The sequence below is a fragment of the Haliaeetus albicilla genome, chromosome 4 (genome assembly GCF_947461875.1).
Source record: "Haliaeetus albicilla chromosome 4, bHalAlb1.1, whole genome shotgun sequence".
NCBI lineage: Eukaryota > Metazoa > Chordata > Aves > Accipitriformes > Accipitridae > Haliaeetus > Haliaeetus albicilla.
Window position 1 is genome coordinate 36,290,352 of NC_091486.1, and position 25,971 is coordinate 36,316,322.

The window sequence follows — 25,971 nt, forward strand, 5'->3', positions numbered from 1 at the left end:
AAAAAAAAATGTTATTCTTCAGTTTAAAATGTGTAGTATTAAGTTACAATACTGTCCTGGTTTCAGCTGGGATAGAGTTAATTGTCTTCCTAGTAGCTGGTACGGTGTTATGTCTTGGGTTCAGTATGAGAAGAATGTTGGTAGCACACTGATGTTTTCAGTTGTTGCTAAGTAGTGTTTAGACTAAGTCAAGGATTTTTCAGCTTCTCATGACCAGCCAGCGAGAAGGCTGGAGGGGCACACAAAGCTGGGAGGGGACACAGCTGGGACAGCTGACCCAAACTCGCCAAAGGGGTATCCCAGACCATATGACGTCATGCTCAGCATATAAAGCTGGGCGAAAAAGAAGAAGAAGAAGAAGAAGGAGGTGGGGGGATGTTCAGAGTGATGGTGTTTGTCTTCCCAAGTAACCATTACCCGTGATGGAGCCCTGCTTTCCTGGAGATGGCTGAACACCTGCCTGCCCATGGGAAGTGGTGAATGAATTCCTTGTTTTGCTTTGCTTGCGTGCACGGCTTATGCTTTACCTATTAAACTGTTTTTATCTCAACCCACGAGTTTTCTTACTTTTACTCCTCTGATTCTCTCCCTCATCCCACTGGGGGGGGACTGAGCGAGCAGCTGTGTGGGGCTTAGTTGCCAGCTGGGATTAAATCACGACATGTACATAAATATAAATATATACAAATACATTTTAAACTACTTGCTTGATTTTAACCTGTTTAATAAAGATTAAAACTCCTCCCATTTCCCCCCATCCCATTCAGGGGAAAAATCAGAGAAAGCTAACAAATTATTTTGTTAGGAGCTTATTGCTTTCTCTGAGAGGCATTGAACATTAATCAATGTGCACAAAACTTGTATTCTTTCATTATTTGGGAAGAAAACTAATTTCAGATGGTAAAAATCAAGGAATGAAACAATTTTGACTATGTATCTTTATAACATTTTAGTTAATTTGTTTTATATTTGTAAACATTATTTTTGTTATATTTTAAGTAATTCATTTTCATTTCCAATAAAATCTTGTTTAGCTCCCAGAAGCCTGCAGTCAGGCTGACTTTTGAATTTCAAGGTATTTGTTGTCAGCAGTTGCTAGCTCTCAGTACAGCTCTCAGAATGTTGTTACATCCTGTACATATTACGCAATAGGTTATCTCTGAAAATCTTCTTGATATGTACTATGAAAATCTGACCAACAGCCTATTTGTTGTAACTGGAAATAATAAGTAATAAATACAATATTTAAGTATATTGAAATATTTAAATTAATGTATAATTTAATTATTTAAATGTTAAATTTAAGCCTGTTTAAGTAATAATTTAAATATAAATCTATTTAAATACAATAACCCAAATACATCTTAAAGATAATAAACAATGCATTTTATAATAAATTATAAAATCTGCTAAAATGTAAATAGATAATACAGAAAATCATCCAATGCTAATTCACATTAAAGCTGTATCTCATGACAGTGCATGGCAAACTCTGAGAACTGGGGAGCATGTTCAGCTTCATCCAAGTTTCCTCACTCTCTTGTGACAGATGTTCTCTAAATGCCCCGTGTCTCTGCACCGTTATCTATTGCACTATGAATATATGTAGTCTACTTTACTTTAAGGAATTAATAGAAAAATTTTCTAAGTGAACTCCTCTGTTGTATCAGCTCAGATGAGGCATCTCTAACAGAGTTTATCACATTTTCTTGGAAACGTCCTGTCTTACTCTCATTCCAGGAAGACCTGGGCCTCCATCTTGTCCACGCTCTCCTGCGGGTCCGCTGGGGCCAGGAGGACCTGGGCTACCACGTTCGCCTGCAGGACCCTAAAAAAGAGATGTTGAAATTCACAGCAAGGAAATCAGCATCATAATGAATCTGAAATTGTCCATTCAAGTTCACATGGATTCTCCAGAAGTTTGGGGTCTTTTTTAGAGGAAGACTTATACCTTTTCACCTGGAAGTCCATTGCTACCGGGTAAGCCACGGAAACCGGGGGAGCCCTGCCAAATAAAAGAACAAAATATGGATCGTAGGCAATATGACTTAGGTAATGGCAATTGTATGATTTTTTTCTAAACTACTTACCATTAGACATATTATTATGAAAATTAAGGAAAGAAATAGATGGAAATGACATTTCACCGTAGCAAGTGAAGTCTACAGAATTATTTTCTCTTTGGATATAACCCTGCTGTTGAAATCATAGCCTGTCCTCCATTATTTTTAACCAGCCCTACATTAGTTACTTTATTTATGAGTTTTCTAAATTCATATAAAAAATAAAACAACACATTCAGTCTTGAATAATTATTTCTTCTAATTCAATACTGAGAAGAGCTCTATTGTATTGTTTTAATATTTATATTTACTACTATCTTCATTACTTACAAGAAATTTGAATTTTAAAATTTAATTTGCAGCCCCATTTATATATTTAATATGATTCATTTGTTCACTGTGCATCTTTGGTTTCCTCATAGCTTCAGCAAATACTGCAATCAATTATTAAATTAGGAGTTATAAATAGATGAGCACAATTTTCTTTGGTTCAGATGGGAATAGAAATCTGAAATTTGTAAGAATGTTGCTATTTATTTTGTTGAAAAATATCAATTCAGGAATTTCTTTGTAAGAATGCTCTTTGGAAAGTTATCGAATCTGCTAGCCAAAAAACCTGTTGGCTGTAAAGATATTTTACCATAGAAGACATCCTGACAACATCGTTTTTATTAACATTTAACATCTATTGACAATAAAGATGTTGACATAAAGACATATCCTGAATGTAGAAGAATTGGTGTTAATCTCACTTTCTAGAGCTGAAATTTGTGATTGATTGTTCATTTTTGTTAACTGAGAAGTAATTTTGAAATTTGTATTTTATTTTATTTTTTTTTCCACCATGTAGTTCTCACAGTTTTTGGTTGCTTTTCAGCACAAACTTTTTGATAAAACTTCCAGGTATATAAGATCAGTGCTTCTTCAGTATCAAAAAAATGAAAGAAATTAATTTTTTTCAGACTGAGATAGATCCAAGTGCTGCAATTCAGATGAGGAACTAGATAAGAATTCTCCCCAGTTTTGTAATCCAGTTTCACATCTGGAATTTGCTGAGAACAGATATGGAGCCAAATTTCTCCTCAAAGTATTTTGAACACCAGATTTTGCTGTCTCTATATTAACTCAAAATGTACCTTGAGTGCACGGTCATCTACAGCAGCTTACCCTTTCTCCAGGGGTACCAGGTACACCATTCTGGCCAGGTTCACCATTTGCACCTCTTTTGCCTTCCTCACCAGGAGGTCCAGGAGCTCCTGGGGTGCCATTTTCACCCTGACAACAACAACAAAAAAGCCCGCCAGTGAAGTTAGAAGTCTCGAAAAAAACCCCCACCGAGTTTTGTATGGGGAATGATTCAGGGTTCAGACTTCCTTGGAAGAAGCCTCTGAATGCATTTTAAAATTACTTACACGCTCGCCTTTTGGGCCTGGCTCTCCTTTTGCACCATTTTTACCAGGTTCTCCCTAAACAGGAGAAAATCCCATTAAAATCATGGGTTGCAACAGGGTATTATTCTAGAGCTATCAGATGTACTAAAATATTAAGAAGTAGACATGGTAACTTTCAAATTACTGACTCATTTTTATTATTTTACATTCTGCAAAGGAATTAGCATGCACTGGTTGAACCTGGATGTGGAATGCATGGGGCTCCTTAAAAATCCAGTAACAGAAAGAAGTGATACAATCTTAAACATCACCGAGTAAAATTTTACATCTGTTTCTGAGCTATTTCAGACATTGAGAATTTTGCTTGAAGTCCCCGAGTATTTCCTCTGACAAAGAACTACGTGTGGTGTAAGGCTGTCAGGAAAGATCCTGCTGGGGTAAATGACAGTACAAGAATAGCTACAACTCCATACGTGCAGTGGACTGTGGACTCAGCCCGTGGGAATTTAAACAGGTGAAATTAGGATTTCAAAACAACAGATTTTGTCTAATGTAGCCATTTTCGACAAGCTATTTTTTTTTGTTGTGTGTTTCTGAATTGATAGATAATTTAGGAAAGCAAATAAATATTATCATATTTGTGTATAATGTTATATATAGCAATATATAAATGTGTGAAAGGTAAATATATATTTAGAAAAATAATTGCCTATTGTTATTATAAAATAATTTTTTAGACCATCTCAAGTGAATAGGATGAATTCAATGGGGTTTTTTTAATGGAATCAGAACAACTTTCACCATATTTGTTTGAACAACCAGTGTAATGCATATTAGTAACTCACCGGAGTGCCTTTTGCTCCAGGGCTTCCACTTGTACCTGGAGGACCAGGAAGACCACGGCCTCCTGGCAGACCAGGAGCACCAGGAACACCAGCAGGTCCCTGTAGAGAGTGAATGGCAGACGGGGATGAAGAAAGCATAGCATTGTTGGACTCTGCCCAGCCCAAACAGTGACCTTCACCAACACAGCACAGCAATAGACAATGATATGAAAAGTACCCACCATTTCACCCTTGTTGCCAGGGCTTCCAGCTCTTCCAGGAGGGCCCTGAAAAAATAAATGTGTAAATAACCAATGCTGCTAACCTAGGACTAAACCAAAGGACGTGTAGGGCTTTGTGAAGAGCAGGTGGCACAACATTTCTCAGTTCCCATGTGGTATTTAAGTACCTGAGGCCCGGGTGGCCCAGCATGTCCCTGAGGACCAGGTTCTCCTCTCTCTCCAGGACTACCACTAGAACCAGCAGGACCAGGAGGACCAGCTTCACCCTACAGAAAAACAGTAAATGGAGAAATGAATGCATTTGAGTCTTGTCTCCAGGGCAATCAGTATTAGCGTCATAATTTCTTCCTCTACTGTGGCATTTTTGCATGATTTGGGAAGAAGGTTACCACCATCATCACCTAAGTGCAAGAGCCAAATAAGCACAGTGACCCTGGTGCTGAAGCACGAGTTACCCATGGACTCCAGCCAGCACATGCTGCACAGCTCCTCTAGTTGTGGGAAGTTCACTTGAGCCCCTCCCATAATGCAACATAAAGCATTGGGTCTACCACTTAGTGGTGTTTTGGGGTGGGTATTCATGAAGGTGATGAGGATAGGGCTTGTCTCATGCTGCATATGAAAACACATGAGTTCCAGGCTTGCAAACACTGTAATAACAGCCAGAAAAAGGAGGACTCATAAAATAAAGATGTATAGTGACATAAGCTGACTAACTAGAGAAAGGACCAAATCCTATATTGCTATGCATCTTTAGCTGAATACCTTAAAACCTGGAGAGCCTGGAAATCCTGCAGTTCCAGGGGGACCTGGGGGACCCTTAAAAGTGAAAGAAATACTATTAATGCAAAAGGTAAAAGCCATATGGAATTAATCTTAAGTTAAAAAAAATGTCTGATTATGGGATATTTCTCTGAGTAAGGAAACACCTGGCAAAATAGCAAATATAAATCATGCTGCAGAAGATGAAGTCTGGCTAGCCCTAAAACATCACACCTACATCTTAGTTACCCTGACTTTTACATGTTCAGCTAAATTTCTGTGTTGTAAATTTAAAAAACATGAAAGCTATCATTAAAGAGATTAAGTTATAAAAAATGTTTAAAATTTGTTCCAATTGTAAAAAAGTGTAGGAGAAAAAAAAAAGCCAACATAGCTGTTACACATACAAGTGGACACACTCAGGTTTCTAGGCAGATGGGAAAGAAAAACTTTTGTCCACCTCAGACAGCTAAATAATGTATTTGCTAAGTCCATTCAAAATTTGATCTGCATAGAAAACAGCAATTCTATCTATCTATATGTTGTCAGAGAATAATCTGGCTTTGGATTTATGCAGTTTCTGATTTACAGTGTTAAAGCTCTCCTATTGCACTGTATGCTTCAAGTACCTTAACCAACACAATTCTGAAATATAATTAAATAAAATGCTCATTCTTAAATCAGTGCACCCCCAGTCTCAGGTTTGCTGGCACTGCAGAACATGTGCTAGAAGTAACTAGACTTCAGCAACACAAATACTTAAAGTCAAACATCTGTAAGTCAACTTACAGGTGGGCCTGCTGCTCCTGGAGTTCCGTCTTTGCCATGGGCGCCCTACAGAAAGAAGAGAGGTGTTGGGTACAGAGCGCTAACCTGGACACAGAACCCACGTGTTTTAAAGCCCATGACACACAGACCATCTTTTTGTGTCTGTACATTCCCACTTAGTTGACCGAGACCCAAGGATTCCTCAACTGTGAAACTCTAAAATAATTAACTAAATATTTTGTGAAGGAATATCCAATGCCTTGCATGACTTGTACTGTAATGATGAGACAGAAAGATGCAAAAATGTATTCTTATTACATTTCTTAAGGAAATAACAGTTACGAAGCATCATCTGTGTGGACAGTTCTTAAGGTTAAATAAATAAGATCACAATGGACGTATATTTCAAAGTAACAGTTACTTCTAATTCACATGAGAGACTAAAATTTCACTCCAAAACTCTAACAGTGGTGTGACTTAAATCCTGTTGCCTGTCTTTTAGACATGTTAGACCAGGTCCGCTGCTCAGGTTATGTAGTGTTTGTACGAACAAGTTGCTGGTTATGATACTTTAGCTGTGCTTTGTTGATTGTGTTGGATGCTATCAACTATGACTTCCTTCAAAGCAAAGAATGTACTCCCTAATCTCAGTCAAAGAGTAATTTTATCTTTTTTCTGCAACTTAACTTCTGAGATTGCATTTTTTCCCTCTACCTTCTGTTGCTGCCCTTTGCTTCCACTCCTCCTCCCTATTGCTCTTGGCTGAACCTGAGCTTATGCTGAAACACTAACTCTCCCTCAAAGTGTAATCTATTCATTTAATAAAAGGAAATAGAAAATAAGATGGTGAACATGGGAGTTATAAGTGTTACGTCTTTAATTGGGGACTGAAAAGTTTTCATGTGTGATTTTACTGATGCTATATAGTTTTCTAATCCTTTGCATTACAACTGTTTTAAGGTAAATCTATGAAGTAGGGAATTCTCAACATACTGAAACAAAATATGTGCTGCTTCTGGATAAGAACAAGAGCTGCAATTACTTACAGGGCCACCAGGATTCCCAGGTCTTCCTCTTTCGCCAGCTGGACCTCTCGGTCCCTAGAAAACATAAGAAAACAAACTTGTTAAATGGCTTCCAAAATAATATGGCCGAGCAAAGAGACATTGCTCTTATTTGCATATCTCAGTATTGTTCAATGCATGTGGTGGGGTAATTAAAGTTAAAAGAAAGATGAGTAACTCACTTAACCAGGATGTGCCATTGGCACTTCCATTTAAATACTACACGGTACACGTATTTACCGGTTGGCCCGGTGATCCATTTGCTCCAGGAAGACCAGTTTCACCCTGTTATGGAAAGAAAACACCAACGACAGAATGAACTTTGGTAAGAGAATTTTTTGCTTTATATTCAAGGGGAAGAGACATAGAAACAAGACTGCCTAATCCATTGCCCCTTTCTGTGTGGTGCTGAATTTCCTCAGCATGAACTGAGGTCTGTGAGGTCTGAGAAGACTAAACAAGTGCCAGAACAAAATATTTAAACAGGAAAAAAAAAAAAATCAGGAAGACTTGGTCCTTTAATATTATGCAATAAAGTCAGATGATCCAGGCATGTCCTTTCATTTTGTAATCTCAGCTTTATAATGGCTGGAAAATTGGGACATGGTGTGGTTCAGAAAGTCTAACTCCTTTGGAATGATTCTCATTCTTGTCATGGAGATATTCAATGAGTTTCTTTAATGTTAAATGGATTTTTGTAATTGTGTAATATGCAAAGCATAGCTATATAGTAAATGATGGAGGGTATTACTCTATCTATTACAAAGATGACACTACAGTTTTCTACCTTTGGACCAGGAGCACCGCTGTCCCCTCTGGCACCATCTTTTCCATCAAAACCCTGTGGGAAAGGAAGACCATATCTGTGAGTAGTACTCCTCTTGCATTCTGGAAAATGTGATTCCTCTTGGCAAAATATTAAGCTTCAAGTCAAACTCAAATAGAGGGCCATATTTTTAATAAGGAGTGCTATCAGCTATTGGAACACTTTTTGAAAGAAAATTCTGAAGCCTCCATTTCTCCACAGCAATTAGTTAACAGTGGATGCTTTTCTGGAAAGCATGCTTCAGCCCAGCTTTTGGGATGGAGCTCTACAACTGAGGTAACTAGATAAAATTTAACAATCTTTGTTCTGGACGGTCAGATTACGTTGTCCAGAAATTGGCCTTTAATTCTGTGATTCAGTCTCTTTAGCTGGGAATTGACGACTGAAAGAGCACAACAGTGCAACACCATAATTCGAGTGGAGTAACAGACTCAGCTATACTCAATATACTCAATACTTACTCGTTGACCTTTCATCCCAGGCATCCCAGGCATGCCAGGGTGTCCCTTGTGACCCTAAACACACAAATATAGAAAGTTTAATAAATCACATACTGTGTGAAGGGCACAAGCCAATCTTCATTGTGTGTCATGTTCACTTGACTAACTTAAAATGGGAAAACAAAACCTTTGATTAGAAGACCATTGTTACTGGGGGCTTTTCCATACCGGTAATCCAGGGATTCCACGGTCTCCATTTCTGCCCGGTCTTCCTGGTTCTCCCTATTGAAAGTAAGTAAATTTTTTTTACTGTTTTGTTGTTCCTTCAGTTATTGGTAAAGAACCAGTCCTAGCAGATCGAGGCAGGTTGGAATAAGCAGGTGAAACTTCCACCAAAAACAGTCAGGAAAATTATAGCAAGGTGATGGTTCACTGTATGACTGCCTTCTGAAAAACAGTTGCCAGAATTTATAAAATCAATTTTTAACAAGATTTTGGTTAATATGTGATTTATATCAAGCCAACTTTTAGGAAGAGATGATCACAGAAAACTTATTTTTCACAGTGAAACACTCAAAATCGACAAAAACTTTAGCTGCTTGTCTCACCTTGTACTATACCTGTTTAGGACTCCCAGCTGTGACACAAAAGATGGTTTTAACAGCCTTAACTCTCAAAGCAAGATTTGAAGGGAACGGGCAACTACCACTATTGTCTGCTTTTCTTTATAACTGCTAATTTATTTTGCACCAGATCAAAATAGCATATTTCATGCTTAGGTTTTCTTTTTTTAAAAAATTTTGTCAATCAAATTGCCTGCTAAAATTGAAACTTTTTTGGAATGGACATTTATACCAAATGTAAGCCAAATCTAGTGTATTATAGTGGTGTTGTCAAATTGAGAAATTAATTGAGATTTAATCTGCTGTCTTACCATTTAATGAATTTTCTTTCTTCCCATTTATTAATTAATGGATGAATAACAGTGAACTTACATCTTTTCCTGGTGGACCAACGGGGCCTATCATTCCAACAGGGCCTGGAGGTCCCTGTAGAAAAATAATTAATATTAAATGTAATAATAAAAAATATTAAGTCTCTTTCAAACTAAAAATGCATTAGGTATCATAAAATACTTGTACATTTGACATGCGTGATAGTAAACAGACAGGATGAACTGTAAAATTTCAATCCATTCCAGTGATGACACAGATTCATGCTTGTAAGATCATACCTTTAATATATAAAGTGATAGGTAATGTATACGTACAGGAGGGCCAGGTTGTCCTGGTTCTCCAGGGGAACCTTGGTATCCAGCAGAGCCCTATAATGCGGCAAAAAAACAGTTGAAATGTGAACAGTAACATGCATCCTTCGATGGTGCTACTATATTTTATAATAATTTCATAATTGTAAAGAAAATGATAGTCAGAACTGTCAACAAAGGACAAAAGGTGAAATTAGCAGAACCAAGCAGAATATGCCTCTATGAAAAAAGAATTAAAACTACTCCTTTAAAAGGAGATTTACATCAAAAAAACTCAGACTGTTTGTCTGTTCACTGAATGTGTATTAGGATTCCCACTTTCCTTTATGTCCTGTTAAATTTTTGTATGAATAAACATTTGGGAATGTTAACAGAGGATGATAGGCAGTGGCATGTCTTAAGACAACATTAGCTGACACCCTGCAGAATTACAGAAAGCTCAGGGGAACAAATGGACTTAAGCAAGCACAGTATATAGCCCTTGGCCATTGGGTCTTGGTGGTGCATAGATGGTACAGGCCAATTAACAGAAGATGACTTTTATCCATAACATTCTTCAGCATGGTATCTAGATTTATCAGTTGAAAATGCACCTAACATTTATGACAGAGAAAAGGAGAAGGAATATGAGATGATTATGAAAAGATTAATTTTACTTACAGGGGGACCTGCATGACCAGGTGGGCCAGGGGGGCCACTGGGACCAGGGGGTCCTGGAAAGCCGGTCTATAGTGTAGATTAAAAAAATAGTCATTACATTAATGTAATGTAGCTATAAAGCTTCATGTAGTTGCAATAGTCACCAATAACTGTGAAATATATGTTTACATATTAGTACAGAGAAAAATCCAAGGTGACATGTACTTGGTGCAGTAAAAAAGAAACAGCAGTATATATACACACATTGCTGCATATATTTCTCTCTGCAGCCTTAGCTAACATACTCCAAAAGATATTTTCAAAGCTCTAATTTTTTCTTTTGAGTCACTATTCCCCTTCTCTAGACCCCCAGAAGGATGCTCACAACTCAGTTTTTCAGCTACCTAAACTGGAAGAATAGATAAGTGGAACTCTTAATCTGCTAAACAGAGTAAATGAGCTTCAGCATCTCTGCCATGTAACTGAGCTGTATTAGCCTAACACTACATCTTCACTGGTGGAGCCAAAGTGTACTGATAAAATTGCTTGCTAGTGTATTGATGCCAGATTTTGCTTTCTAAAACTAATTTTAAAATTTCTCACCTGCATTCAGGAGCTATATTACATATACATATACAAGCCATGAGAAGATGGTTTTATGATAAACCCTGTTTATGACCCTAGACTTCTTAGAACTTACAGGTATACTGAATTAAGGCCATATTTTTGTTACTGTCAGAAAGGCAAGCATTTTCACCAGTGAAATCTTCTCTGAACTTTAATAGTACTAAGCCATGAGAAATAAATGATGTCTGCACTAACCAAAGGACTTAGAGGATGAAACCTCAATATACATATGGTTTAACTCAAATCAGTAATACTGTTCCTTATTTTAACTGGTAAAAAAGGGAGTAACATATTACTAAGGAAATTTTCAATTTGGGAAGAGTGCTAATCTTTCTACTTCCTGTAGCAACAACCACAAAAGCATTTGATACTGCAAAACAGAAAACATTTTAATATTAGCACAATGGTTTCCTGCAGCTATATGTGGTTCTTTAAAAAAAAGGTTTTGTTAAATTAAACTCTTCATGGGTTTGATAGAGCCAAAACAATTGAAGTATATGAATTACATGAGAATCACTCTGTGCTGCAGTACTGGCAGTATATTCTGTAGCTTAATATTGCACATAATGCGTTTCATGGGATATTGCCATATTGTGTCAGAATAGGTCATGTATTGCAGATGTTACGTGAACATAATTTTCATAATACAAGATGAACAGTATTGCTATACTATGCTAGTATATGTAGTAGAGTATACTACTATAGTACAAATATACTGTGTTAATATTAGTTCACAGATTGTCTTTTGTCTAAAAAAGCAAATCATTGTAATATTTGCTGTTTTGTAGCACAAGAAGTACACCTAGTGGCAGAGCAGTTAGTGTCTGGGTAAATCAGGTTGCCTTCAATGTGTGAATACAACGAGGAGTCCCTTGCTGTTAATTGTTAGAACTCATTTGGTATAAAATAAATCTGGATTCAACATGAATTAGAGCTATCAACTCATCAATTGCAATCAATTGATTAGACATATGGCTATAAACAAACAAGACATTTTTTTTCAAGGTGCACGCTGAGGAGATAAACTGATAGTTAGGTATGACATTTGCTTGCTGCCAGCACCTCCAGACTGTGAACAAATGAGCATATTTTGGTTAGAACATGTGTACTGGTGGAAAGAGACAAAGACAACAATATGCGGAGGTTATACGAGCAAGTAAAGAGAAACTGTGATGTAAAGTACAAAATCAGTCTACAAGCAGTGGAAAGCCACTGGCAAGACAGTAATGGAGAGATGTGTGACTGAGCAAATACCAGGCATGGTAACCACCCACGGACAAATGTTGGTGCTATATAGCTGGCATTTTTTATTTTATTACTCTTCCCAATTATTTCAGTTTGGATATTTATTCAAACCAAGTGTTTAAGTTGAAGATTGATATATGAAATTTATAAATTAATAAATAAATTAATCTATGTAATGTTAATGATAAACATTATTTAGTTCTAGTGATTTTAGACACATCTGCCTGCAACTGCTCTGTTACTTACTTTGCAGTCATGTATTGCATGATGCAATATATAGAAGACCACATGACGTGAAAGTATACAGACAATCCTGGCTGAAGACATTCTAGGGTGCCCAGTTAAGTTTGGGTTTTTTTTAACCCAAGTCCAGGGGTCAGAGCACAAGAAATCACTAAGCACCTCAAGGAAAAATGCCAAAATAGAGAGGAGTAACTGTAATAGTTAACTGAAGGGTATCTCGGTTACCTGCCTGGTTCAACACATCCCATATTAAGACACCAAGTAACAAAATGTAGATGATATGATAAGCTGTGGGCAAAAACTGTGAGGAGCTGAATATGAATAAATGACTAAACAAATACAAAAAGCTGGTGCTTGAAGAAGACCAATGCATGGATGATCATATTAGCAAATGAACAAGGTAGAAATAAACAGATTAAAATAAAGGTGAGAAAATAATGAACTATATTTCAGGAAAAACAGCTGCCATGATTAGTAAAATTTATTTCATAAGATGATCTGATGGAACCCTGAGAAATAACATATCCACTTGGAACTGCCTAGATATGTTACAACATGTGATACCCAAACCTTGTTATGCAGCATTGGACTGAAAATAATTATGCTTAAAGAAGCAGCAGCAAATCTCAAATAATAGCAATTCACCACATCCTCTATATAGCAGATTGCCTGAATCAAGAACACTCCATGTCATCAGTGGTGAATATCTCTAAATCCCAGTGCCTAAAAGGAAACTCACGAGGTGAACATTCAAATTTATTTCATACAGGAAGCATAGCATAGCATAACTCTTTCAGGCAATCCACGCTTTATCTCACTAAAAAAACTGTGAAAAGCTTGGGGCTGGCCTAGCGGGCAGATACAGCATCCTTAGTACACAGTCTGAATAGCTGTGGATAAAAAAATGGTAATTGTAAAAAGAAAAGTGAAAAGCTTTTGACTGCTTTCTAGGATGAAAAAAAAAAAGATTATAAGAGGGGTTTGCTCACTTGTTATCAGGCAAATTTGAGTTGTGGAAAAGTAAACAAGTATGGAGTATCATACTGAGTAAAGACAGAATGCTGCCGAATGGGTACAGGAAGATTAGGGACAGTGGAAGAGGTAAAAAACTGGTGGAAGGGAGGGAAGCAATTAGTAGAAGAATACCAAAGCAGATAAATGAGGAAGGTATGCAAGGGAGAAAGGGGTAAATGTTTAGGTAGCATTAAGAAAGTGATCAGAGAGAGATTAGGAAAAAGAAGGTAAGAAAAAGAACAAAGAGAGAGAAAAGGCAAAAACCCCAGATAATCTATAGTTACTTTCTGGAATGATATTGCCAAGAAATCTGCTGCCTTACATCGCATTCCACTTGCAGGCAACAATTAAATTAAAACTTAACTTGTTAAATTAAAATCAGGATACATACACACACATCCAAGGTATAATCTACGAGCAGAAAATTTGTTCTTTAAAAAAAAAAAGGACAGAGAAAAGGCTATATCATCTTACAATGGGCTGTGGGTAAGCGATACCAGGTCCACCAGCCTTCACATCATAGGAGTCATACTGTGGAGAAAAACTCTGTAAAAGAAATAAAGAAAAACAGAAAGAAAAAAAAAAGAAAAAAAAGAAAAATAAAGGTGATTGCTACAAATCAAATAAGTATTTTCTTACATTGGTATGTCAAATGTATGAAAATAACTCATTTGTACCTAATGACTAGTACTTGTTTGACATATAGCTGCCATATATTTAAATCATCCATAAGAGAAGCCCAGCCAGTATCTTTCTTTTGAGGTCATGGTAACGTTAGCTCCCTAGGCTGTGCACATCCAGTTTTCATCTTGATAGCTAGGCCTTAGCTGAACCAAAAAATTGCCATTCTCTCTCCTTTTAATTGTTTGACTCTTTTTAAGATTTTACCTCCATTTTCTTTATCAGTCTCTTTTCTGTTGGACTTAGTTGTCACTCAAGGAAGTTGATGAAGTATTTTCTGTTGCACTAAAGAATGCAACAGTTTTTATTATTATTTTCCTAATTTCTTTTACTTGTGACTAATGAATGTCTCATTTCAGAATATCTTGTAGCAAAAAATCTCTTACCTATGTGTAAGTCTGTCCTTCCCTGAATTACAAATAATTTTTTTTTACCTCACGCGTGGGAACTTACACATCTCAGAAAACTGTATTACACTTTTTCCCTAATGCCATTTTCCATCTTTCCCTTTCTCCCTTCCCGTTCACTATGTCACTCCACATAATTCAAATACAGTCATCACTTTTGAGCCCAAGCAGCCAAGCCTCAATGCTTTTGACAATTTATCTTGAAACAAATGGAAGCTCAGTCCAAGGCATGAAGTGAAAAACATGTCCTGTGGGCCTTTCTGAGAGCAGACAGCATCTTTGACACACCCATTTACATAAAATACTGCTTAAAAAAAAGAAAAGTATAACGTCTACAGTAAGTTTTTCAAGGAATTTCCATGTAAACCTCTTAATTGGCATATATTGATTTTATTATGCAGATATTAGCAAACTTAGTTGAATAATATGGCATTAACGCAGTTTATGCATTAATGGTACATAGGTGGTTGAGCAGGAAAGGTTGAACACATGCAGTGTTCTGCCTGATAACCCAAACCACTGTGGAACCAGCTCCTTTGCTGACCAGGTACAAGACGACTCCTGTGCTACTGATATCAACCCTCTCGTCAGTATTCAACAGCACATCTTTGATACAGCATTGGAATGGGTGACATTAAGCCTATCATCCTCTCTTGTGTCTGAATCTGCCAATTCAAACCCAGTAGCTCTCTCGATATATTGTCTGCCCGTGTCCATTGATACTGGTTAACTGATCCATGGGTATCTCTCCCAGAACCTCAGTCCTTCAGATGCAATCCCTTCCAGAATTAAGTAATATCAAGACATCTTTCCTCAGTTTTTGGCTTACCTGGAAGTGGGAAGTGTAAGTGGAAGCTATAAACAGTGGCCTATGTTCAAAAGTAGCAACTGGTTTAACGTATGATTTTTAACAGTTCTGTGCTAAAGCAATCCCATCTTGTAAAGCTAGGCTTGCTTGATTGCATGGGAGACAATGTCACCTCCTAACAAAGCGCTAGCTGTGGCTCAGCTCCCTTAATAAACCCAACTGCACAGAACCTTCAGTTAAATTTAGTTCTGTTGGTGAGTCTGCCCAACTCTTCAGAAGAGAATGTAAGATTCAGTGGGCCAGAAATAAAGAGGGAGCATGACAAATAGTACTTACATGGCACTCCCCTGCAAGCAGAGGACCTGTGTTTCGGTCTAGTCTCCTGGGAATGTTTCTTTATTAAAAATGCATTGGATAAAATATAGAAAAGTAAGAGAGTTCCCTAACCATTAAGCTTGAGGGGACGTACTTCCTCCTGCACACTTTCTGGTCAGATTATTTCTGCGTTACGTAAGTCCTTCATCAGATCTGGCTCCAAAAGTTTTAAAAAATAAGATAAGGCAGAGATTTAATTGCACTCCAGCCAAATTTTATGGACAACCCCCCAAAACAACAACAAAACCCCACCTACCACTCAGCTGTGTTTTTCAAAGGCACCAATGAGAGACAGACACCATTCAAAGCAAAATACATGTGAATTTGCAAGGGATAGGTGCCTACAGTCTTGCTTTGAGCAACAAAGTAGAAGCTGAATGATGACTTACGCCTCCATTTATACTGGGACATGACTGGCAGATTCCGGGGGGGCCAGGAGCTCCAGGACTCCCTGGCTGTCCTGGAGGGCCAGGGGCACCGTTTCTGCCTGGAGGCCCAGGAGAACCCTGCAAAGACACAAAGAGAGCAGATACAGATGTCTGCACTTGCCTCCAACTGCAAGGGTGTCGCAGGATAAATCCTTCCACTCGTAAGAAAGTCTTTGCGATTGTGGTAGGAAACTTTCTCTATTAAACATAACTACGGCCACAACTGAACATTCAGGAATGACATAGACAGTAGACAAAATTCACACATGGAAACACTCCTTAGTTGCTGGAGCCTTATTGCAGCTGACATTTGATCAAACACACTATAAATATTAAACAGGTCAATTCCGGAATCTAAAATTAATACTGCTAGTGGAGTCCATAGATTTTTTTTTTTCCTACTGGGAAGAAACATACCAAAACCACCAAAAAATAACAAATGTAATACAGTTTAGACTAAATTCTCTCTCTCTGTGTTTTTCCAGTTTAAATTTTTGAGAGTTTTGTTGAAGCTAAAGGGCTACTTCAAAATAACTATATGGCACAGTCCTGCAGACAGTACAGACATCAATGAAAGCTGGATATCTCAGCAGCTTGAATGGGATATATAGCATGACAGGATTGGCTCTTGATTTTGTTAGTTTCCTTGGGAAAAAAAAAAAAAAAAAAAGCTGCACTTACAGGGTCTCCTTTGGGCCCTTGGGTAACTATTCCAGGAGTCTAGAAAAAAAGAAAAAGTAATTAAATTAAGAAAGAAAATAAAAATAAATCCCAAACCTGATTATCAGTCTCTCTGCATTTTCACAGTTTATCCATAAAGCTACACCTCTCCTGTAAGCAAAAACATGGCACTAATGAAGTCAGTAGAGCTTTGCCATTGAGTACAATGGGGATGGAAGTCCACTGTGGAAAGCTGTAAGGGACAGTTTTCTTCTATCCTTCTCAGTCCAGCATGTTAAGTGTGGTAATGTAGCTAATTTTAATTTCTCAGATCTACTCCTCCAATTTATTTATTTTTCAATTAATAATTCAGTTACATATTACTATCTGGATTCTCAATTAATAGTTTAGAACAGTTTTTATGTGTTCAGCTGCTAGTGGTAGTAAAGAATACTGAGCTGAAACTATCTTGGAATTTTCAAGGTGGCATTTCCCTAAACACCATCAAAGGTCAGCAGGGCAGCTTCCAGTGGGCTGACCAAACTCTTATATATCGAAGACAGAGGCTAGAGGAAGTAATCCACATGTCCTTTATTATCAGGAACCACAGAACTGATAAAAGAGTCTCTAAACTCAGCAAGAGAGGGAGGTGTGCTTAAATCTCCAGCATGCTTTTATGTACCACTCATTTACACCTCTAAAACTGTTCAGTGAAGTAGGTCAGGTAATCCTGGAAGCAGTACAGCTGCGCTAGCATGGTGCAACTAACACTAGGTGACGTTATTTGTATAAGACATTTCATGTTTAAGCAGATATAATATAGAGGTGCAGAAACACATCTTCTCCCTTTCTCTTCCATACACACATCTCTTTCACTCTCTTCTTTTATCTTCTGGATAAGAATCTTCAGTGTGCTTGTGGAAACCCATGTACTTTAACAGAATCAAATGGATCTTAAACAAGGATGAAATGTTGAGATAACTTAGAGGTCTGTATAGCTGGCTTGCTCAGTGAAGCAGTTTAGGCAGGGGACTTGGCATGCACTAACATTCTCAATTTTCCTGAGGTTAAGGTGCTGCAACTGGTTTAGATAATGTTGGTGTCTATAAACAAGATGATGATATACTAGGGATGTAGGGTTTGAATCACCTTTCCTTTACAGGGCATTAAGTCAGCAATAACTCTGCTAAAGGAAATTCACTCTGTGAGTTGATAAGAAATGCAGACTTGCAGTATGCTGTGAAAATTGTCTAACTTTCTTTAACTCTGTGTTGGCATTAGTTTCATGGATATTGATTGAGCATGCAGTCAACAAACAAGCTGTTTGCATTTTTCCTATGCTTCTCCATAAAATGAAAATGTAATGGCTACTTGTTGCCCTCTGTCCCTTTCTACTATTTATCTGTGCCTGCTCTCTACGTAAAACTGCGTTGAAGGACCTCATGCTTTCAGCTGCATAGCTCAAAGGACTAACAACTATTTTATCAGATCTGGTACCAATTATCTGATAGAATACAGAAGTATTCTTGAATTTAACAAAAAAGATAAAACTCTGTGAAAGTTCAAGCTGCTTTTTTTAATTTAATTTAATTTGGCAAAATGTGCCCATCCTAAGTATTTGCCTAGAGTCAGAAAGTGACAAGCCTAGTATTTAAAAGAAAAGTGTTTAAGAGCATCTAAAAGAAAATGAATTGAGGTTGACATGGATTAAGAAGGTGGCAACACCAAAGTAACAACATTGAGGACAGACTTACTCTTGTAGGTTGTGGTGTTGTTTGTGGACAAACTGGACAGCACTCTCCAAAGGGAATTTCTGGGTTGGGACAGTCCAGCTCCTGATCATCACAGATGATGTCATCACAGAGAACAGATCCCGAGTCGCACACACAGATTTGGCATGGCTCTGGTTTCCAAACATCCCTGTCAGCGTAAACCTGCCCAAGATGGGTACATCCTACGACTGGAAAGAAAGACAAAATAGGGTTCGATATTATTTCAAATGTGTTTTCCAAATCAAAGATAAATAACATGAAAGCTGTTGGATAGTCTGTTTTGTTTTCTACTGTAATAAGGTTTATGCATGTGAAGTAAAGGGCTAAATACTTCTCTTCAGACACTGGGAGGATCTGTTACATTAATTGCAGAGTCTGCTCTGAATCTATAAATAGACATCAATGGAAACCTCCTGGAGCTGATCCAAAACCCAATTAAATCTGTGAAAATCTTCTATCTTGAGTAATTTTAGTGTCAGGACTGAGTTACTGTGTAATTAGCAATTGAATTCTCTGCTGCAGCTAAAAAGGAAATGTGCCAAACCTCTCAAACAAGTGTATCATTTGCACCCATGTGCCAACATGAGCACTTGCACATGGATGCGGAATAAGCCGTCTGTCCAGCACAAGGTCTTGCATTAATAATTAGCACCAAGTATTTTCCAAGTGTTTTTTGAAAGCCAACGTATGCAATAGATCTAAAAGAATGTTCACATTAATTGCCCAAATGGTTTGCAATTAAAGTGTCATCTGGCCTGCTCAAATGTTACAGGTGTCTGTATTTTCAGAAAAAACATTGTTCATCTGCAATATTCATGGCTTTCTGAATTCCTTCCAACAGCTATTCTACTAAACAAATTTGTTGTAGATAATGAAGTTGAAGAGACTGATGAAAACCAGCTTCAAACATTAAAGTTTGGGGTTGTATTTTCTTAGAGAAACAAGATCCAGAAAGCCCAGTCATTCAAGAAACCAATATGAAAATAACACTACAAAGTTAGACAAACTCCTTGGAAGTTTTGTAGAAGTTATTAAAAGTTTCAGATTGCAAATATAAATATCAGTGAATGCCTTGAATAATGGAATAAGATTTTTTCCATGAATAATTAACAATAATTCAGTTTACAAACACAAAATTCTGGAGAAAGAGCTACTGGTGTACCTTAAAACTTTAATATCAGAATAAGTTACCTACTACACATCACCCTTCAAAAAGAAGAAAAATGCCAAAAGATGCAATTCCAAGCTCTGACATTAAAATTGCCGCTGGCTCCAGAAAGAAAATTCCAAATGCCATCAAATTGTTCTAATGGTCATGATTATGTAGTATGAGACTGAGTCCAGATTTATAGTTCAGTCCACTCCTATGGGTTATGCAGTCCCTTTTTCTTTTCTCACATGGCATCTTTCATCTGTTTTTTCTCTTTTCCACTACGACGTTAGCACACTGGTCTCTTTTTTTCCTCTTTACATTTGTTGTTTTTCTTTCTCTCTGTATTTGTGGGTATCTGCTTCCATACCCATGCCCACACTCTTTGGCCTGGTACACACTTGGATGCGTCTCCTCTCTTCTCATGCTTCTGCTTCAGTCTTTTTTTTCTCTATTCTGTTTCATCTTTCCCATAACATGTAACTTCCCTTTTCATCTTCCCTGAATCCTCTCTCTTTTGTACCTGAACAGTTCACCTTCTTTATTGCCATGTACTCAACTGAGCTTAGTTTTTCAGATTCTGCTCCCTTCCCAGTGTCTCACTCAGCAGCTTTTCCTTGTCCATAATAACCTTTTTCCTCTCTGTCCCCCATGAAATCCACCACCTCCTTGTATGAGCTCTGTAATGGCGGTGGAGACTACAACCAAGACCACCTGGCTCCTTGAGCGGAGAACCAGAGTGGGGATCTCCGAGCAGGGTACAGCATGGCATAGGTGGTCTCTTTTCCCTATTCAACCCCTCCACAGGCTTTCTGCATACACCAGCTTATGTTATTTCTGCACATCAACTATAAAAGAATCAAAACAGGAAAACGTTGACTTGTCAAGGCTGACACTACTTATGGTTAAGAGTTGGGTTTGACCACCAGCTTGATTAGAACCACAAGAAGATGCAAAAAGCTTAAAAAATACTTTTCAGACATTTTCAAGCCAGTATTTTTTAATTTGCCTGGTATTTGGCTGGGAGCCAGCATTTTGCCTTCCTTTAACAACAACAAAAAAATCTTAAAAATCTAAAACATTCCAGTGGCATATGAAAACTAATCCCCCTCAGACATTTTCTATCACTTAGAAATTCACTTTTTCCTTTTCCATTCCCTTCTCCACCTTTTGGGCCTCACCAGAAACTTCACAATCTGCAGAAGAGGAGTGGAGAAGAACTGCTTATTTCCAGGACAGCATCTTCTTCACACCCACCATGACACAGGGTACGGCATCAGAAGATGCTGCTTCAAAGGATACCACCTAACAACCACTACCTCTGAAGAGGATCTAGACATCCTTCCTTAGTCTACCAAGCTAGATTTCATTTCTAAAACAGTTGCTTGGTTTCACAGCTCTCACACCACAGAATCATGTCAGTGGATCCCAGGTAAATAAGCTGATTCTCTGCTTAATTAATTGCTGACTGTTTCTGAAAGAAACATTTTCCTCCTTCAACAAACCAGATTTCACTGTGCGCACTTGGGAAAAAAACAAACTACCCAGCCTTGACAAGAGTAATGACAAATGTTTCCTGACAAACAAGAAGGCTGAAATGCATTTTAAAAATGAGAAGTGTAGTGTTATGAATGAAATCATCTTTATAATCTCTCTATGACCCACAACCCCCCCTGAATTATAAAGTGGCAAAAGCTGAGTAGCTCTGTACAAGTGGTTCACTGTACACAAGAATACCTCAAAAGCAGGATACTGTGGGAGGCAGAGTAACATCAAAGCTATGGGGGAGGTTAGAGCTTGTTATCCATCTAAGTTCTGGCTGGATACACCCTAGAGAGCACAGGTGGGCATAGATCCATTTCACCTGAGAGCGATGTACTCACCTGTCACTCCACTTGAGCACTTCCCAGTTCCACAGGTTAAAACATCCTTCTCATTTACAAACATAATGAGGAAGGGAAGAGATGATTTTTCTTTTGAGTGAAACATAGTTTATACATAATTGTTAAATAAAAATACCCTGATACAGATCTAAAAGAATTTAATACTGTTACTGTGTGCACAGGTAATGTACGGTTATATTAACGGCATACACATATAAAAAAAATGCATAGTGTACACACACTTCTGTACCCATAAGATATATTTGATTAATATTCAGATTTTCAGCTCTTAGTATCACTCTTATCCTTTCAAAACCACGACTTTTTTTTTTTTAACTATGTGTTTAAGACAGCAAGGTTCTTACTCACTAGTATATTCATATCCAAGAATTTGAATTTTCATATGCCAATTTTTTCTTCATCCTTACTTCATTTTCATTGATTTGTACGTTGCTTTGTTATTTCCAGGGATGTGATCCTGCTGCCTTACAGTGAGGAGGAGAATTTGAATGGGGAGTAGAAAAGGGCTGTTTTTCCCATATTTTTGCACTGCTGGTTAGAAAAGATTCTGTTTTCAAGACAGCTGCTCTTTTCTGATTTTTTCACACTGAGAATACTCACCTTTCCATATTTTAGGCAACAATATCAATGACAATTATGGAAATTAACAATGTACCACAAAACGACTGGCACAATTCTACAGCAATAAGGAAATAAAGCAGATTTCTCTGCATTTTTACAAGGTTGTCATTCAGTTATTCTACAGTAGAGGGCATCATTTAACAGAAAGAAAAGAGAAAAATCGAAGACATATGGATATAATGACATTCATATTGCATCTAACTTTCTGGACATTGTTAAATGAATTAAGAAACAAGCTAGGAGAGCTGCACTGAAAATCGTTGCAGCCTTTGGCAGAATGAAAGTATTAAATAGGTTTCCAAAGGAAACTTACATCTGGGAAGACTTAGTCTGTTCAAGACACCCCCTCTGTGCTCAGATGTAGATCTGTGTGTCAGCATGTTATGACATAATGCATTTTGCATTGCTCATAAAGATTAACCATTAGCTCCAAAATCCTTTGGAAAGCTGATTTGTGCTAAAGCACTGGCAAGTAACATATAGGAATAATAAGGTTATAAAAAAGCTGACTTGCCTACTTCTAGACTTGTGGTAAAACAGTCACATACTTGCCTTAGCCAGCTTTTCTTATTGATTCCTAAACATATATATTAGCCTAAGATTTAAAAAAAATATTAGAACTCAACAGTATTCGCCTATGGCAATGCATAATCTTATTCTTCTTCCCAAAGCCCTAAAATATGATGGCTATACAGCACTTCACTCCTATGGCCGTTATTGCAGTGGTTTGTTGGAAGCTATGTCAATCTCATATTCATTGTACAGAACATCAAAGTTTAATATTTGAAAGCCTGAATAACTTTGCATTTATGCTGTTTACTGTGCATTCACATTTTTGAAGATTTTGCTGTGAGTAGTATTTCTCTGGGCCAGCCTAAAAAGCAAAGCAAAGAAAAAAAGCAACACGATCTTCATCATATGCTGGTTTTGAATTATTTCCCATTTTCTAAGCAGACTAGCAGCTGTATATAAGCAGACCAATAGGGAAAGCTGAAAGGAAAATCACCATTTAGTCTCAGAGGACCTGTAAGTGTGGTACATAGAAGAGCTCTAACGTGTACAGGGGAAAACAAACATGGTCATTGTAGGCCTGAAGGATGACAGATGTCCTATGGGACATAATCCTGATTCCAGTGAGGTGAATGGGAATTTGTTATCGAGTACTACGACCTGAGAAGCTGACCTGTTTTGTAGTTGCTTTTGGCTTTGTATTTGTGCAAGCGCTGTGATCATGACTTACTTAACCACATTTATATGGCAAAAGGAAAAAAACTCCTAATAGTTTCCTCAAAAAACACAGGTTTTTCCACTTTGGACAACGCAAACGTCCAGCTATTGTATTAGTAGCAGACTCACATATCCCATTTGCAGAGATATGACTAATTAGTTAGATATTAAAGAACATCTTGAACTTGTCTGGTTCTGCCTCAGAAAGGGCAATAGTCCACACAGAGGTGACTCATGATCCTCCAGCAGCCGCTCAATGATGGCTTGGGAAGCAAAACTTTGAGGAGCTTTGATCTGCGAGAATCTGATCACAAACACAATGAGTCAAGCAAACAGTTTTTTGCTGTTATTTAAAGTGAATCCAGTAAAGGCTAAAGCACTGAGATGAAGGAGGCCTTGCCTCTAAATTTGACCGGATTTAAGAAGGGTCTTTCTGTTGCTTTCTATGGACTTTTAACTGCACAAAGCCTGTGCCTCCTTACCCTGACCCAGTTTTGGTCATCTGCTTTACATGATGGCTACTTCAAGAAGTGTTTTAGGTTTCCTCTATAGTAAATACATTTCTTGTGTATTCCAGCACTGTTTTATACATTGTTTAACCGAAGGACAAAGTAGAAAGGAGACATATTGTTCATTTTCAATGGCAAATGCTGTAATTCTCCCCTACAGTAGAGTAGATGGAGGAATCCATCCCCATGTCTGCAGCATTGCTGCCTTCCATCTACTGAGCAGAAAAGAATGCCACGCTGTCTACCTCAAAGCAAACGGTTTGGTCTCCCTGTCTGGTATTATGATGATGTTTATAAGAAAATCAAACATTCTCATTCCATCCCAAGATTAGTAATGGAAACAAAAGACTCTCATAATTAACTAATTGGCTTGCTGAGCCAGAATGGTCTGGTTTGCCTGCATGTTCTCCCGTCAGGTTAAGTGCTGAGTACTCGCAAAGTCTGAAATAGTGTCTGTTTCACAGAAGTCAGGAAAAGAGGTGGAAATATAAGAAAAGAAATGGTTTAACAAGATTTTTTTTTTCAACTGCAAGGCCTGCAGACATTCTCTGAGCTAGAATTGCCTTAGAACAACCAGCTAATTAATGGAATCCATTTCACACAGTGCATGAGGACATAAGGGCCAACTTGGGCATACCTACCTATTAGGACATTTTCAGATTTAATGGTACTGACGTAATATTTTGTAAGGCTTGTCCACTACGTGATGGGAGGTATCAGGATTGAAACCTCAACTGATAAAACAAATGCAGGCTGTGAAAAATCAGAGCAGTTCCATGTTAAAAATCCTTTCCTGCTCCATGTCCTGTAGGAGGAAGAACTGCTGTTGGGTAGAATGGAAAAGGAGTATGAATGAATGGTTCAGATTTCCCAAGCTTCACACAAAAAAGGACAGCTACATCCTGTGCTTTCAGACTGAAACCGAAGCTTTCTTACTTGTAGGGATGCTTGTCTGCCAAAAAAGCTGGCATTTGAACAGTTCTGCCACTGCGCCAGTCCCAGACATTTTCCTCCCTACTCAGATGCAGAGCAAGAAAGGGAAAGCAGCACAAAACAATGCCGTTAATCAAAATACTGTACTTGTCTGTCAGAGGTATTGCGGAAAGGAGACACACACTGTTTCACTGGCAATGTATAGAAGAGGCTGGATTCTCAGGCAAAGGATTCTTATGTCATGTCACCAAACTGTCCTTGCTCTGAGACCCACCCACCAATCTGTCTTTCAGATTACAAAATGGAAAAACACCCCAGGCCTGCATTGGTACAAACAAGTATTTGCATTTTAAACAAATCATTGCTTGTTCCCTTCATTCGTCTTTATAAGCTCCAAATGCTGCAAGCTTTTTACAGCTTTTAGAAATTTTAGAAATATCAGTATTAAAAAATATCCTTATGGCATATTTGCTACCAAGTAAAACACAAAATGCCTCTATTTTCCTTGCAGATTATTGGCTTTTTCCTAATCTTTCAAAGTGTGACTTCTGTTAAGAACTCTAATTTTTCTCCTTTATCGTCAGAGAGCTATTGTTCTTCTCAAAGGTAATGTGGTCTAAAGTGACTGAATCTGTCACATCATTCTGTCTCAACATTTATGTTTCACGAATAACTCTATTCAGGCACATACGTTGACATACTTGAATGATGTTTCTCATGTAACTTCTAAAGATCATCCTGCCACATAAGCATTGCTTTGAAATAGGGACAAGGATATTCCATCGGTGATATTGTTACACAACAGCCCCACTGGCTTTTGCTGGTGTCTGGCATGAAAAACAATGGCAGAAGGGTTTTCTTGTTTCAAAACCACTAATAGGAAAACAAAGTGCAAGAAGGGTATTTTTGTTTGTTTAGTTGGTGGGGGGTTTTTTGGCAGAACTGTCATTTCAAACTGCGTCATTCAAGGGGCAGGATAGAGCAGACTGCTGTATATCTATCACATTGCTGCTTTTTTGGTGTTGCCCAGAGAATTGTTATACCTGTCTCTGAACTTAGAAAAGTCATTTTGAGAAAAACA

General features: G+C 37.7%; 1 protein-coding gene and 1 long non-coding RNA gene across 2 annotated transcripts in view; one reads left to right on the forward strand and one right to left on the reverse strand.

Annotated features, from left to right (window-relative positions):
- COL3A1 (collagen type III alpha 1 chain) overlaps positions 1-25,971 on the reverse strand; it is a 53,304-nt gene that overhangs the window by 16,507 nt on the left and 10,826 nt on the right. The window contains exons 2-22 of the mRNA XM_069781903.1: positions 18,529-18,734; positions 16,796-16,834; positions 16,076-16,192; positions 13,890-13,961; positions 10,308-10,373; positions 9,651-9,704; positions 9,376-9,429; positions 8,609-8,662; positions 8,402-8,455; positions 7,902-7,955; positions 7,355-7,399; positions 7,097-7,150; positions 6,072-6,116; positions 5,286-5,339; positions 4,688-4,786; positions 4,521-4,565; positions 4,300-4,398; positions 3,476-3,529; positions 3,231-3,338; positions 1,952-2,005; positions 1,730-1,828 (exon numbers count right to left, since the gene is read on the reverse strand). Of these exons, the coding sequence (XP_069638004.1) occupies positions 1,730-1,828; positions 1,952-2,005; positions 3,231-3,338; positions 3,476-3,529; positions 4,300-4,398; positions 4,521-4,565; positions 4,688-4,786; positions 5,286-5,339; positions 6,072-6,116; positions 7,097-7,150; positions 7,355-7,399; positions 7,902-7,955; positions 8,402-8,455; positions 8,609-8,662; positions 9,376-9,429; positions 9,651-9,704; positions 10,308-10,373; positions 13,890-13,961; positions 16,076-16,192; positions 16,796-16,834; positions 18,529-18,734 (1,526 nt within the window). The remainder of the gene's footprint in view (positions 1-1,729; positions 1,829-1,951; positions 2,006-3,230; positions 3,339-3,475; positions 3,530-4,299; positions 4,399-4,520; positions 4,566-4,687; positions 4,787-5,285; positions 5,340-6,071; positions 6,117-7,096; positions 7,151-7,354; positions 7,400-7,901; positions 7,956-8,401; positions 8,456-8,608; positions 8,663-9,375; positions 9,430-9,650; positions 9,705-10,307; positions 10,374-13,889; positions 13,962-16,075; positions 16,193-16,795; positions 16,835-18,528; positions 18,735-25,971) is intronic.
- LOC138685144 (uncharacterized) lies at positions 23-6,908 on the forward strand. Its single transcript, XR_011324407.1, has 2 exons — positions 23-2,052; positions 3,672-6,908. It is a non-coding gene; the product is annotated as an uncharacterized lncRNA (long non-coding RNA).